The 16,222-nt window shown below is 40.2% G+C and overlaps 1 protein-coding gene across 1 annotated transcript in view; it reads left to right on the plus strand.

The window, feature by feature from the left end:
• The first annotated feature begins 8,929 nt into the window (after nucleotides 1-8,929).
• sema3h (sema domain, immunoglobulin domain (Ig), short basic domain, secreted, (semaphorin) 3H) overlaps nucleotides 8,930-16,222 on the plus strand; it is an 85,705-nt gene continuing 78,412 nt past the window's right edge. The window contains exon 1 of the mRNA XM_054774850.1: nucleotides 8,930-9,529. Within this exon, the coding sequence (XP_054630825.1) occupies nucleotides 9,430-9,529 (100 nt within the window). The 5' untranslated portion in view covers nucleotides 8,930-9,429. The remainder of the gene's footprint in view (nucleotides 9,530-16,222) is intronic.

The raw sequence follows: 16,222 nt of genomic DNA on the forward strand, positions 1-16,222 counted from the left end.
GCACCCCAGATCATGATGGACCCCCCTCCACTGTGCCGGGTAGAAAACATCTCAGGTGGGATCTCCTTGTCATGCCAGTAACGTTGGAAGCCATCTGGACCGTCAAGGTTACATTTTTTCACATCAGAGAATAAAACTTTTTTCCACCTTTCAATGTCCCATGTTTGATGCTCCCTGGCAAAGTCTAAACGGGCAGTTTTGTGGCGTTGAAGGAGACGAGGTCTTTGAATTGTTGTTTTGTTTTTTAAACCCTTTTCCCGCAGATGCCGTCTGATGGTTATTGCGCTGCAGTCGGCTCCAGTAAGGGCCTTAATTTGTAATAGTGGTAATAAAATAAGGGTGTCTTAAAAATAGCTTACATTAACAAAACGATTGCAATTGCATCTGCAACTACATCGTCTTTAACCACAAGCACCGATACGATCGTTTGTTGAGGATTCTGTAGCAATGAAAACTAAGAAAAATATTAGGCAAAATTGTCCAGTGATGCATTGCATCAATAAATGTAAGGATTTTTGCATTTATCTATTCATTTATTGATTCACGGACACAAGTAAACACACAATGTGTGATTTGGTTTGGTTTGGTTTAATTTGATTTGAACATGCATGAAGGTTACAATGGAATACATCTCATGAATCATTTCACAGTTCCACATGTCCAAAAGGACTAGGAAGAAGCAAAGCTTATTTAATCCTACCCCCCATCCATTCCACATCTTGTACAGTACATATTATTCACTTCCTGCATTCCATGGAATATTATTTCATATGTCATAATAAATAAATAAAAAATAAAAACAAGCATGACAGAACAATCAGTATAATGATCAAGACTCTTCTGCCTTATATTTAGCAAACATCAACTGCTTTTATTGGTTTTTATTTTATTCACTCATCTTGGTACATTGTTTGAGTTCCTTAATCAATCCGTTCCATAATTTAATTCCACATACAGAAATGCTGTGGGTTTTCAGCGTAGTTCTCGCATATAAATGTTTTAAGTTTAATTTTCCTCTAAGATCATATTTCTCCTCTCTTATAGAGAAATACTGTATAACATTTTTGGGTAACAAGTTATTGATAACTTTATGCATTACTTTAGCTGTTTGAAAATATAGTAAATCAGCAAATTTTGATATCTGTAATAAAGCGTTTGTATGTTCTCTATACTTGGCATTATGAATGATCCTCACCGATCTTTTTGCAGTACAGTGAGTGAGTGAAGATTGCTTTTATAATTATTACCTCATATCTCCACACAATAAGTTAGATATGGTAATACCAAAGAACAGTAAAGAGTGTGGAATGATTTTTGATCAAGAACATATTTTGCTTTATTCAATACTGAAGTATTTCTCGCCACCTTTTGTTGTATATTTTTGATATGAGATTTCCAACTCATTTTTTCGTCTATTATGATCCCCAATAATTTATTTTCTTTCACTCTTTCAATGTCCACTCTGTTTATTTGTATTTGACCGTACGTGTCCTTTTTGCTATTTTCAAATAGCATTATTTTAGTTTTACTTAAGTTCAAGGATCATCTGTTTTTAATCAAACCATGACTTTAATATGACCATTTCATCCTTGACCTTTTAATTAGTTCTTGTGTGCTTTCCCCATCACAAAAGGCAGTGGTATCATCCGCAAATAATACAAACTTTAAGTTCTTTGTCACTTTACAAATGTCGTTGATATACAAATTGAACAGCTTTGGTCCCGATATTGACCCCTGGGGTACTCCACATGTGATATTTAAACTCCCAGATGTGTATTCTCCTAGCTTTACAAATTGCTTCCTGTTTGCTCGGTAGCTTTTAACCCAATTAAAGACTAATCCTCTGATTCGTACCTTTCTAATTTTGTTGTTAAAATATTGTGATTAAACGAAGGCTTGTATCGAAGGCTTTTGTAAAATCCATAAATACTGCAACTGCACACCTTCTGTGGTCTATAGCATTAGGGATTTCCTCCGTGATTTCAATCAGTGCCATAGAAGTTGAAATGTATCCATATTGACTACCTGCTAGTAATTCATTGTTATTAATACATTTGTCCAACCTGTTATAAAGTAGCTTCTCCATAATTTGGGGTTAATAAGAAAATTGGGGAAATAAGTATACTGGTCGGTAATTTGTAAATTGATGTTTATCTCCATTTTTGAAAATTGGAACCACTTAAGCTATTTTCATTTTGTTATGAAATTTTCTAGTCTGAAATGATAAGTTACTAATATATGTTAACAGTTCTACGATCTCATTGATGACCCTTTTAATTGTTTCCATTTCGATTCCATTACAATCAGTTGATGTTTTTGCTTTAAAATTTTTGACAATGTCAGTGATTTCCTTTTTAGTTACAGTGAGAAACATGGAATTGAGATTCCTATCTTTGGTTTCTTTCCATTCATCCATTGTCCACAGTTTTGGAATTTCTTCTTCCAGTTTTGGTCCAATATTTACTAAATAATTGTTAAACATTTCAACTACCTCATTCATGTCATCCTTCTTAGTGTTTCCAACCATCAAATAATGACGGTAGTCTGCTTTCTTACTGCTGTTCCTTATATTACTATATAAGATAACCCAAGTTGCTCTAATGTTATTTTTATTCATATCTAAAAGATTATAATATTCCCTCTTGCACGCTCTCAAGATTGTTGTCAACTTATTTTTATAAGTCTTATATGTTTTTTCTGCTTCTTTAGTTTGTTGAATGATGAATGTCCTGTATAATGTATTCTTCTTCTTGCAGGCGTTTTTTTAGTCCTTTTGTCATCCATGGCTGGTTGTTTTTCTTTTGCTTCTTGGACTTTTCTTGCCAGGGACAGTTCTTATCATAGAGCTCCATATAAGTGCATAGAGAGTGATCATATGTTCATCCACATCTTTACATTGTAGACACTCTCCCATCTTTGATCTTCTAGATCTTTCTCGAAAGTGCTGACGCTGTCCTCTGTGCGCAGACTTTGAAAAGTCTTTTTAGCCACCACCTGTCTTTTATTATAATGTTCTTTGTAAATTGTAAACACTGGAAGATGATCACTGATCAACAGTCCACTAGTTGTGTTATTATCAAAGTCATTGGTGAATATATTATCGATGAGGGTGGCACAGTGGTCTGTTATTCTACTTGGTCTAATAATTTTAGCATATAAACTCAAACTGTACATTGTGTCTATGAAGTCATCTATTTCCTTGTTCTTATGTGGATTCAAAAGATCAATATTGACGTCTCCACATATAAAAATAGTTTTTTGACTTATGTCTGTAAAGGTTGTCTTAATCCAGTACTCAAACATTCCAATCCTTGACTTTGGAGTTCTATATGAACAACTTATTAACACATTAACACATGCATGTTAGGTTAATTGGTGACTCTAAATTGTCTTATTAAATTATGAATGCGAGTGTGAATGGTTGTTTGTCTATATGTGCCCTGTGATTGGCTGGCGACCAGTCCAGGGCGTACCCCACCTCTTTCCCGAAGTCAGCTGGGATAGACTCAAGCATGCCCTTGCGACCCAAATGAGGAGAAGCGGTACAGAATATGGATGGATATTTATATTACATAAAAAAATAATAAAAAAGGCTTTCTTGTTAAGTATATTTGTTCTGTCCATTTTGACAGAAAGTTTTTGTACTGAATGAAATTGGAGTTTCTTATTTTTTTGTTGTCAAACCCCATTGAAAATGAATTACATAATAGTTGGATACTCGATACCTTGACTCTGATTTCAGTGTAAGTAAATAATGTTAGTAAATAATCAACTAGAAGAAGAATCAAAGTAATAACTGCAGATCAAGTAGCACTCAATAAACTTGCACAATCAAAGTGGAGACTTTTGGTTTCATATCAGCCCAAAGCAGAGACACAAACCTCATGCTTCTGAACAAACAGAATAACTCGGTGACAATGACGGCTCATTAACTGCAGCGTTCACACTCAATCCATGCAACACAGGGCCACCAGTGTGCACTGTGGTGTCATGCAGAACGGGACCGGCGAGATGTGAGGCTGGTAATGATCTCTACGGCCAGAACTCACACACCAGTTGACTAGTGGACATCACTTGTCAGAGAGAAAATCAGAGGCTTTTTGTTCCAGATAGTAGGGAGGTTTTTCTGTTGTAATTAAGAGGCCCCGCTGGTCAGGTCTCAAATTATCCTGCCGTGATGACCCTGATGGCTAAGGAGATGCTAGTTCCACAGCCCAAATCTCTCTCCTCTCCCTCCGCAGGTGTGGGATACTTATGGCAACTGGACCATCATGATATTGTTGGAGCCTCTCCATAAAAAGTACCTTAGTGTGAGATACTGATTTAACCAACTTGCATTTGTGAAGTTGAGCTGCTATCAAGAGCAATGAATGAGAACTTTATGCATGAATCAGTGAGCAAAATGGAAAAACTGCCCCGGCCTTTGACCCATTCATCAATTTTCTGTATTGCTCGTCCTTGCTAGCGTCGTGGGTATGCTGGAGTCTATCCCAGCTGTCTTCTCGCAAGCAGCACAGTACACCCTGGACTGGCCATCAGTCAATCGCAGGGCACATATAGAAAAACAAAAATTCACACTCTCATCTTGCATGCGTATTTTTGGAATGTGGGAGGAAGCCAGAGTACCTGGAGAGAAACCACGCACGCACGGGGAGAACATGCAAACTCCACACAGACATGTGATCTGAACCCATTGTCTCCTAACTGCTAGACCAACATGCTCTGGCCTTTGACCACTTTTTACAATTCCAGATAATGTAACGATATAACTGTTCCGGCCGCTGGCACAGGTGCCAGGTATTGTGGACCCCAGAGCAGAGACAAAGGCAGGATGGTGTAAAAAGGTATTTAACAAAAACAAAAAGCGCTCACGAGGGAGGAAAAACAAAGTAAACAGAAGACGCTGGTGACATATGGTCACCGGGAAGTAAAAAGTTACAAACAAAATACAAAGTAGCAAATAAGATATACAGAAAATGCTCAACAACTTACTGAACTGTAGTTGGCAGCAGGGCAAAAGCCATACAAGGAATTCTAGCCATGTGGCAGGAGGAAAATGAAGCGTGCGTGATGCTGGCAAGGTCAGACAACAATCTGACAAAGGATTAGCTAGACCGCATGGCTTAAGAAGGCCTAATTGCAGATGTGGTGCAGGTGTGCTGGTCAAACGAGCAGGAGAGAGGAGTCCTCTGCAGGACTGTAACGAGACAGCAGAGGGCAGCAGACAAAGCAGAGTGCAAATCATGACACTAACAAGCTATGCTCTAACCTATTCAGGTCGTTCGTTTTTCTCTGTCCTCAATAATAGCGTTTTAAAGCATTTGTACGCTGTCAAGCAAATGTCAGTGCAACAGAAGGTGGCGCTACAACACATATTACCAAGGAAGGTCGTTTCAGCCAATCAGACGCCTGAAGAAAGTTATCACTGGAAAAACAACATGAACGGCAAAATAATATTGACTGATAAGTGGAAACTGGACAAGAACATTTGTAATTATACTGGTATGTTTTTTATTGTAACCGTACAACTGCATTGCATCATCCATCCATCCATTTTCCATACCGCTTCTCCTCTTTCGGGTCACGGGGGCATACTGGAGCCTATCCCAGCTGACTTTGGGCATAGAGAGGTGAATTGTGTACCTACCACACCAGTTATGAGCATATTGCAATATAAATACCTCAACCAAAATCCAGCATTATTATCTTTGTTAAGGGAGAATATTTGATACAGCTCTTGTACGTGCTTCAGTAGCATCTTACTCGCTTTCCTCACAGGAGTAGACTTAGCAGTCTAATGGCACAGCCAGCAGGCAGCCTCTTCATCTGCTCTTACATCAAATTCATTTCATTCATGAGGAGCTGCCTTGCCCGGGATCGATTCAATGTTGTCTGGACTTCTGTACACACCGCATTTTAATTGGAGAATATTTGGGACAAAACAAGCAAGCCTTAATTATAATACAGCAAATAAGTGTGTTGAATAAATCATTCGTGATTCAGATGTCTGTGGCGAGAAAGAGCATATACTTCTTCATTGGTACGCAACCTAAATTCATTATTTATCCCAGAGAATTGAATAAATTCTCCCTGCTAGCCTGTGATTGAACTTGAAAAAAAATTATTAACAACCCCAGCCCCCCACCCCCCCACCCTCCGCCCCCGCAAAAGAGATGGTTTCTAATGGAAATAACAGCAGCAGAAAAGCAGGCACAGGTTTTAATGATTGCATTTGGGTTAGCCGCAAACATGGGGTATGATGACAAAAACACTTGTATTGAATTCAAACAGGGGCAGCATGGTGGAGCAGTATTTAGCATATCTGCCTCACAGTCAGGAGTTCTGGATTCTAATCTCTTTGTGCAGTTTGGAAGTCCTTCCAGTGCTTGAGTGGGTTTTCTCCAGGTACTCCAGTACTTCTTCCCAAAATCTCCAAAACATGCACGTTCGGCTAATTGGAGACTCTAAATCGGGTGGGGTTTGCCATTTGCAGCCCATGGCTCATTTTTTATTGGCCCCTGGCACATTGTAGTAATGAAATTGAACAAAAAAATGCATAAAAATGGGAAAAATGGAGCACAATGAAAGAGAAAAAGCTGAAATGTTTATGCCACCTTGACACTAGCACGAATTTTGCCTCCACATCGTCATGGCAATGCGTGTCATTTAGATGCTATGCCTGAAACGTGAAACGTGAAGACTATTTTGCGCACTGTTTACACATAAGTTAGGCACTCGGCACGTAATTCGTGGTGTGCCTTGGCACGGAATGCCACACTCCCGCACGACTTCTTTACATCTACAGTAAGGGGCTATCCACACGGAAATATTTTTAAGTCAAAATGGCCGCACGGTCGTTAGCATGTTGGCCAACACAGTAACAGTCTGGAGATTGGGAAGACCTGGGTTCGATTCTCCCTTGGGCATTTCTCCCCGTGCGTGTGTGGGTTTTCTCCGGGTACTCCAGTTTCCTCCCACATTCCAAAAACATGCATGTTAAATTAATTGGAGACTCTAAATTGTCCATAGGTATGAATGTGAGTGTGAATGGTTGTTTGTCTATATGTGCCCTGCCATTGGCTGGAGTCCAGGGTGTACCCCGCCTGTCACCCAAAGTCAGCTGGGATAGGCTCCAGCATGCCCCAGCGACCCTAATGAGGAGAAGCGGTAAAGAAAATGGATGGATGGACGGCAGAGTATTTTATGGTTTCAGCCTGCCATCCATTCTGGGTGACCTGAAATGCTATTTTTTGAAAACGGCTTCCAGAGTGGGGAAATTTGTGAATGACGGCTTGTCGTTGCCGTGTGTACAAGCAAGACGAAAACGATGAAGTCACCGACTCACCGCCGCCCCTTCGCCGTCGACATTTCCCTGATATTTTGTTACTCCATAACTACTCGCAGGAGTAATTCCACATCTCGTAAGTCTTGAAAAGTGGAAGACGACAGACTTATGCGCGTGCGTTCTTTCTTCTTCTATGGTTTGGTGTGTCACTTGGTTTCGCCCTCGTGTTTGTTCACATCGCCACACGTACAGTATGTGTGATTGTGTATTACATCGTTTTCACTCAGTGATTTGTTTCAGTCTGGAGGCAACAATTTACTAATCCGGCACAGTATAGACAAGACTTTTTTTCAACACACCAAAAAAAAACATAGGAATGTTCCCGTGTGGACAGGGCCTAAGTCCAGTACTGTTTACGTCTAGTGTACCACATGGTATTGGGTACTGCACTGGGTTTGCATTGTCACCATCACTTCCTGCATCCGTAAAGCAGTGGTGGTATTATTTGTCCCATGTTGTTATTATTGTTCCTCATGACGCCCTGCAACAGCAGGCATCACCCCTAGCTTCATTACTTCCTCTATGTGCAAGGGACCTCCAAGACGTTGAACTCCAGAGAAGACGCTCTCACAAAAGAAAGCACGGACAGTTTGGGTATAGGAATTGCTGACTAGAAGACATTACTGTGGGCATTATGACCAGTTTTGAACAGAACTTCACGAGAAAGATCCAAGAGGCTACAGAAATTACTTGAGAATTCTTCCTGACTTATTCCAAGAGGTGGTGGAAAAGTTAACCCATTCATATGAACGAGAGATGTCTTAATACGCACCGCTTGCATTGGTTGCACATACGTTGCGGTGCATTCACGTTGGATTCACGACTAGTTCACGAAGATTATGTGTACCAGAAATTTTGAACATTTGACATTTTTCTTTGCGCACTGGCACACCTCCCTGCACGGTTTACAAATATCAAAGTCACCGCAAGATTTGATTTTTCAGTATGTGACCCTCAAGGGAAAAAGTTTGGACACCCCTGCTCTTATGGTGCGAATGTGAATGCTTGATTTTCTGTATGTGCCCTGTAATTGCCTAAAGTCTTCTGGGATAGGCTCCAACTCACCCACGACCCTAATGAGACAAGCCCGGGAGAAAATGCAAATGCAGAGTGGGGAAATGCAAATAATTTCAAGTGTGGGGGAAAAATATAAAAAAATGAAACTACCCTCACATTTGGACTCATACGAAATGTTGCAGTTTCTCACAAAACTTCGGCTCAACAAGCATGAAAGGATATTGGGGGTTTTTCTTGGCTTTTTGCAACTTTTGTAACTACTCCTAACGATGACACGTGGGAAATGTATGCTTTGTGCTGGTGTCCAAGCTTGCTGATCACATTTGCTTTTACAGTTTCATGAATTATTGAGTTATTTTTACAGTGACCCTTCTTGAATTTCTCTGCAAAGCTTTTAGTTTGGACAAGTGCACGACATGAGAAAGTTGATTAAGATTAAGAATATGCTATGAAAAGAGACACTCAACTATCTTCTCCCAGAGCCGTGAATGGGCATGATCGTTTATCTATACACATGTGTGTGTGCGTGCGTGTGTGCGTGCGAGAAAGAGAGAGAGAGAGTGTGAGTGTGAGTGCGAGAGCTAGAGAAAGCAGTCACATGCAGAGAGGAGCTGGAATGAGAGACAGAGCAGAAGAGAGCTGTCAAGCTGTAAGGAGGCAGTGGAGAGACGACTTTTGTTTTCTTTTTTACCCCTTGGAATACATTCTCTTCACATCTCCTGACACCCACCGACACACTCACAATTCAAAGACGCAAACCTCACAGATGGTGCTGCTCTACTGCTTTCAAGGAGCGCTAAATTATTTTCAGGATCTGGACTCTCGCCCTGCACACTTGGACTGGTTTAATTTAGCATCTTCGTGACTTGGACTCCCATTCCTTTTGGATTTGTTTTTATATATATTTATTTCTACAGTGCACCACTTTGCACTACACGAGTGTGCTGCAGCGTGTGCACCTGAACACACCATCAAGACAGTGTGGCTACTTGTAAGTTGCTGGAATTTGTCAAATCTTGACTCAAGACTCAGTGGGTGTCGGTGTGTTAAAAAGAAGAAGAAGGAGGATGTGTGGGCCAGTGACAGTTGTGCTTCTAATCCACCTCGGAGCCACCTTAGGAGGGGCCTGGAAAGCATCTCAGCCAAGACTGCAGTTCACACACACTGGTAAGAAGAAACACAACTCTATCAAATACATCAGCCATTCCCTCACTACACAAAACACTACTTGATGATTTTTTTGTTTTACCTCTCTCTTACTATTTTTACCACATTGTTAACCTTTTTAAAAAATGTTTTTTGGTCTGAATTCATGTTTCTTGGAGTGTGTTGGAGTTTGAAAGCTTTGTCTATAAACACTACCTTCTCCTGGCAATATCACTATTATTATTGGTTATGAATTAAATTAATTGAAACCTGCTTAAAAAGTCACATTTACACTTGCACAATTCAATGCAGATCTTATTTAATAGTACCCCTCTCAATTACTAACGATAATTTCACTTTAACGTGTACCACTTTTTTTGTTTGAAGTAAAGGAATGATGAAAGTGTAGTAGTAAAGTTAATTTTGTAGATAACTTATTCAATATTAAAGAAAAATTGTCTTCAGCATTTCAAAGCAGCTGCATGGTGGCCGAGTGGTTAGATCTGGAAGATCTGGGTTCGAACCTCCGTTGGGTATCTCTGTGTGGAGTTTGCGTGTTCTCCCTGTGTGGGGGGGTGGGGGGTGGGGTGGGGGGTCATCCTCCTCCGGTTTACTCCCACATTCCGGAAACATGCATGTTAGGTTAATTGGAGATAGGTATGAATGTGAGTGTGAATGGTTGTTGTATGTGCCCTGCGATTGGCTGGTGACCAGTCCTGGGTGTACCGAGCCTCTCACCCGAAGTCAGCTGGGATAGGCTCCAGCATACCCACAAGACCCCAGGAGGATAAGCTGCATAGAAAAAGAATGGATGACATTTCAAATCAGGATCACAAAAATCAGATTTTGCTTTCATTTAATTCATATTCTTTTAGCAATGATGCTCGACACCCAATGTCTTTTTGACAGCTCCCACACACCTTCAGGATTCAGAGTCAAGCGTCTGTGACCATTTCAGAGCATTTGACAAAGAAATAATTATCTGATGGCACAAATCCCAGCCACAGATTGCCACCAAATTCATTATTTCTTGGCCCCATGCCCTATCCATAACACTTTGCTGCCAAAGCCCAACGGAGGGGGATGCGCAATTGAATCTCAGACCCAATGCTTTTGATCAAGCATGTCAGACACGAAACCACATGTTTTTTTTGTGCCAGTGTGTTGCATGCTGCACAAGTTGTTGAATCATCATGCGGGTGTGACCCAGAAGAACATACTCCATTGGTTGAACTGTAGTCCAGTGTTCCCTGGAAAGTGTGAGATGTTGCTGCATACACATTTTGCAACCTTGTGCGAGCAATAACTGTTCGGTTTGGGCGCCGCTTGCCAAAAGATTTAAGTGGAGACATTTGAGTGATACAGTCATTTCATCTTGCAGTTATGTTGACGCTCAAAGGACCGCCTGTGATTTGTTGAGCGATGGATAAGCAACCTTGCGTTCTTCTGATTAAAATTCAATGTGATTTATGTTGTAATCTCGGTTCTATTTGTGTAAATCAAATAAAAACTCATTGATTAGTTGTCAAGATAAGCTCATCGTCCTTTTTCCACACCTCTTGTAGATGTCTTTACCAGAGCCCCCCTCCATGAGTAATTAGTTGGATTTTTACAAAAAAATGTTTGGATTACAGTGGAACCTAAAGTCCAGCCGGTCTGTTCCAGGATTATAGTTGAATTCCAATTCCAGAATAATTATAATTTATAGTTTTACATGCAGAAAACAATGTGAAATAATTATAAATGACGAATGAATGCAAGTTGCTGTTGAGGCGGACTTCAATAGCGTTTCTCATCTTCTTTATCAAATTGCAGGAATCTGCAACTGTATTTGGCCCCATGGCGGGTTATTTAGCTGTCACATTAAACTAGAAAAGCCCTCGGCGAGCGCAGACCTCCGCCAAGCGCCATAGTCCCCCCATATTGTGATTCACACCATAAATATTAGTCCTACATTTACTTTATCTACATAACGTAGTCCTTGACCATGAAAACATACCATTAACAATTGGATTCATAGTGATATCAATATTAGTCCAGTAGTTATTCACAAAAATCGCACTTTCCGTAATGGCAGTTTTTTTCTGGATCTATCGCCGTATCTTTTGAAGATACAACAAATCCGTTGGCACACCCCAAATTCCACAGTGTCTAGCATATATAATTTATACATAATGGTGTTTGTTGCATGTTTATAGCTTCATTTGTTGTCTTCCTATCATGAAAATTCCAAAGTCCCCATTTTTTTCACATTCTGGATCTGGAATTATTCCATTATGTGGATCAGTCTTTGATATTTTTTAGAACCTGTTGGAAACTTTTTTGTCCAAGTGCTCTGACCATTTTTTGAGTCGTTATATGCACAAATGACGAAAATGGTCCTATCTCACAATGTTAAAGAATCCTTTAAAAAATTCCTGGATCCTGACGGTGATGCGGATAACCCCTAAAATGTAATCAGTTCTCCCATATCTCATTTCCGACAATTCCTGAAAATTTCATCCAAATCCATTCGGACCTTTTTTACTTGGTGGAGGTAAAAATGCAACGAGCCAGCAATGCGTAGAGGTGCTTTGTTTGGGCACTCGATTTCACGGAACGATAAAGTACAGGGCAAACCGACTAGCTTGTTACTTGCAGCACTGTAAGAAAACTGAGACAGTGAATTAACTTTTTTACAAAAATCCCAATCATACAAAAACTGGGGCGTACGAAAACTGAAGCTTGACTGTCATATAAAGTGCATTAATTTGTTCCAAAATGAAAGAGTTGCTATGTAATGTTTTCATGAACACTTTAATTGTCATACAAGTGTAAAAACTAGATGAAAGATGTAAAAGCACTGAGCCTTGTCAACCAATGTCAAAGGTGTAATAATTCACGCCTGTCACAATAAACTCATCTCCTGGTCGGCATGTTGGACTTAGACATGTATTACACATTCTCACACAAACTATAAACACAAAGAGGACGGCATGTTAAGGAGTCAGCCAGTGGTGACCTAGAAAGAACTGTACGTAGGGATGGTTAGGTTCTCCCACATGGGAATTAAGCTTTAATGAAACCTCAATGTGAACATGAACATGACGCGTGTACATGTCCTCCAGTATAAGTGGGGTTGAACGGAGTGTGTGTGCACATATGAGCTTGTGTATACATACAGTATTTTGTGCCCACTGTGCTCTTTATTGTAAATAATTATTTTTTTGAGTGACTGGTATGTGTGTGAAACAAGTGAACTCATCTTTGCAAAGATGACAAGTAGAGAATAGATGTTGTGATTTGTGTTGGCATAGTTGAGTGTGTGCGTGTGTGTGTGTGTGTGTGGGTGTGGATGTGTTCTATCACTCTCTGTGGGAGCTCTATGTTGTGGTCATTTCCCTTCCCATCATTGCTTTTCGTTTCATGCTTTTTCCCTCCAACAAATGGAATATATTTTTGTTGGGGATCCACAGTAATTAGTGGACAGTTGCAAGACTTTTAGATTCTTTTTTTGCCAGACAGGGGATACATTTGGTTATTTCTCTAAAACACTTTCACCTTATGAGAAGCGGCTCCTGAAAGGCTGTGGTAAGCAGAGACCCAACCCACAGCAGCGCATTCAAATTGGCAAAAGCCAAATACCAAACACTGAATTGCAACAGTGATTATCCCCCCTGTACACATGTGAACGCATCCAATGCAATGCTTTTCATATTCACATTTTCTTTAGCTGACCACAATGTCAAAGAAGAATGTTAAAAAACACAAAACATTCGTGAAAATGTGAAGTGTGTCAAGAATGAGACATTTTGCACCTGCCTGCAGCAGGAAACAATTGAATCCTGAAAAACTGCAGCAGTTGGAAGTGGGATGGGACTTTGTAGAAATCAGGGATTTTACTAGATTCAGATCATGTCAGATAAAGTCATGCTGATGTGATATTTCTAATTAATCTCTGCAAGTGATTTAGCGACCACGTGACCATGTAGTGACAGGCACATGTAGCAGCAGGCACTTTCATGATAACATGTAATATTTACAGTATGTTGCTGTATTTTGTTCATTTTATGCATTACTGTAACGTCTTTCCTGGGCACATTGATTTAACAGAGCCCATAGCAACGAACGCTACTTCAGTCAACAACAACAGCATAGAAAGTGCATTTGCTACTGCTAATCATGGCAGACTTTGTGAGAGCCAACGGCGACTACTACTTTTTTTATTTCACTTCCCCTTTGGTGGAGAATAACGTCGTTAAATGCTATAGTGTAACGCCAACCCGTTCTTGTAGCGTTTTCCTGTCACACTACTGTAGTGCTCAGTGGTTTTATAGGCGGAATTGGTGAAACCTTTTTACCGGCATTGTTAGCTGCCTCGGGCTAGTAGTTTTTCTCTATGTAGAACGCACAGAATTCGGAAAGAACATGTGTGTTCATATCTCATATAAGAATTGTGGATGATGGGCAAAATAAAAAAAAAGTGCAGTTTTCCCTTAAGCAGGCTGACTGTATTTGAATTGAATGGGTGCTATAGTTTTATACCGCACATTGCACAAGAGAAATGGAAAATTCTCACAATTTGTGGATGACAATCAACAGAGAGAACATTCCCAGAGTAATGCGGCGTGAAAACCTTTTTGTGCCCTGGGCTGCCCATGCCCAGGTTAAACCACAGCGAGGCAATTGAGGCATTTCGTCTACCCTTTGTTCACGACAAAGGTGGAGCTCAATTGTTTCTGGTTATATTGCTAGTTTCGTCCTGATCTTCGGGAGACAGAAACTTGAGTCCGTATAAGACCTCAACAAAAGTGTGCGTTCCAGCCCAAACCATCCGTTTTCTCCAGACCATGACCATCTCGTGGATGCAGTGGAAAACAACATCAGTATGTGGAGTCTTCCAGCAAAACAATCAACCGCAGCACGGAATGTAAAGCAACCATTCAACTAACAAGCAAAATATGTGGCGACAATGGCAAACCTCCCTGCAGTCGAGTTGAAAGTTGAAAACACTCACATTTCAGAGCTACTTGCTTCTTGACATCCTTGTTGGTAAAGTTTACATAATTGATTACATCACATGAACAAGCATACACACAGAGCTTCTTCACACACACAATGTGCATTTCTGTGCCACGTCACGTCAATGAGAAGCTCCTATAGACACACGCACAGATCAGCACAGACTCCATGCAGACACACAAATGCACATAGAGGAAGTCCTGCTGATTACAGGCATCGCATGAGAATATAGTGATGACCTCAGCATTTCTGAAGAGGTTCATTAGGATATTCATTATTTTGTGTCCGTTAAAATAATCCTGTCACCCTTGACCTCCTGTCTGCTTCTCATGCAGGTGCTTAAACTAAGCCGGTGGTTTGTTTGCTCGACGCCCAAATTTGCAATGTAAATGTAAATGAGCGATTGTGTTCTGTAGCATTCAAATTGCTTGGGCAGGATGCACGGTGGTTGGGTTTGAGCTCTTTTCGTTCACAAGCGATTCTTGTGAAATTCCAATTCTTTGATATATCTGCGTCATTTACCGAGTAATGTCATTTATGGATAAAGTCATAATGGAGGTATAACATAGCTTTAGAGAGACCAACGTATGGAAGAAAGAACAGCTGCTTCCATACATATACACAGCACGCCTACAGATGGACTGTTGTGATTAAGTAGAAGGACTTCATGAACTTCTCTTCTCCTTGAGAGCAAACCTGTCGGACACACAACCCAGCTGCTGTCTGCTGATTGTGGCACCATCACTAAAAATGAAACCAGCTCCATCACATACAAGTCAAATATGGAGTCAAAAATAGAAATGAATTTGCATTTAAAAGAAAACAGGACCAAATTTCACATAAACAATAAAACGTTTGACTGTGCAAACAACGAATGAACACGGAGGCTTATTTTTAAGTTAAATAAAACTGCACCGGTTTCTGTGAAAAAAATAATATTCAATAACATTCACACAATAACATTGGCTCATTTTGAGCGACATCACCGCGTTTGCTGTCACGTAACCGTAATAACTGAAGTAATTACGGCCGCAAACTGCGATCGCTCCGCAAGCATGATTATATGTTATCATATTCCCATTCACTTTAATAGGTCATGGGTCCGTAAAGGGCCATCACTGTGTCCGGATCCAGACCAAGGTCCACCATTTGCTGAGTACTGATCTAAAAGATTAACCCTGTCAGTGCCTTTTGCTCTTTCTTTGGCCCTTTTGTGTTGAACAGGAAGGGCTCTAAATACACAGTACGTTAGCAGCAATTAGTAGTGATACTTTCGAAATCTAGCGGTAACTGTACAACGTGATGGTATCACACTGCAAACACCATTCATTTCCCTATTCCTTATGTGTTAGTACTTTTATTTGATATTAGTTTGTTTAGTTAGTTATGAATCTATGGTAGTTGTGTTGACATCTGGAGGTTCCGTGTAATTGTGATTTTTATTCCTAAATACTTCAATAGGGTAATTGGATTTGAAGATATCTCTCTGAATGTTCTATACTCCTGTTTTCGTGACAGTATCACATTCAGCTCGATACTTCCCAGAGGAGTAATACCACAGCAGAGACCTAACAGAATTCCTTACAATCAATTAGTTGATTATTATACTCATACCTAATAGCATTTTGAATTGTTTAATTCACGTCTCCATCATTGTCCAAGCTCTTCCCTGTGTCTCCTATTAAGGCACAAAAGCTTTCAGAGTGTATATCA

This window comes from Dunckerocampus dactyliophorus, chromosome 1, assembly GCF_027744805.1.
Source record: "Dunckerocampus dactyliophorus isolate RoL2022-P2 chromosome 1, RoL_Ddac_1.1, whole genome shotgun sequence".
In the NCBI taxonomy this organism is placed as follows: Eukaryota; Metazoa; Chordata; class Actinopteri; order Syngnathiformes; family Syngnathidae; genus Dunckerocampus; species Dunckerocampus dactyliophorus.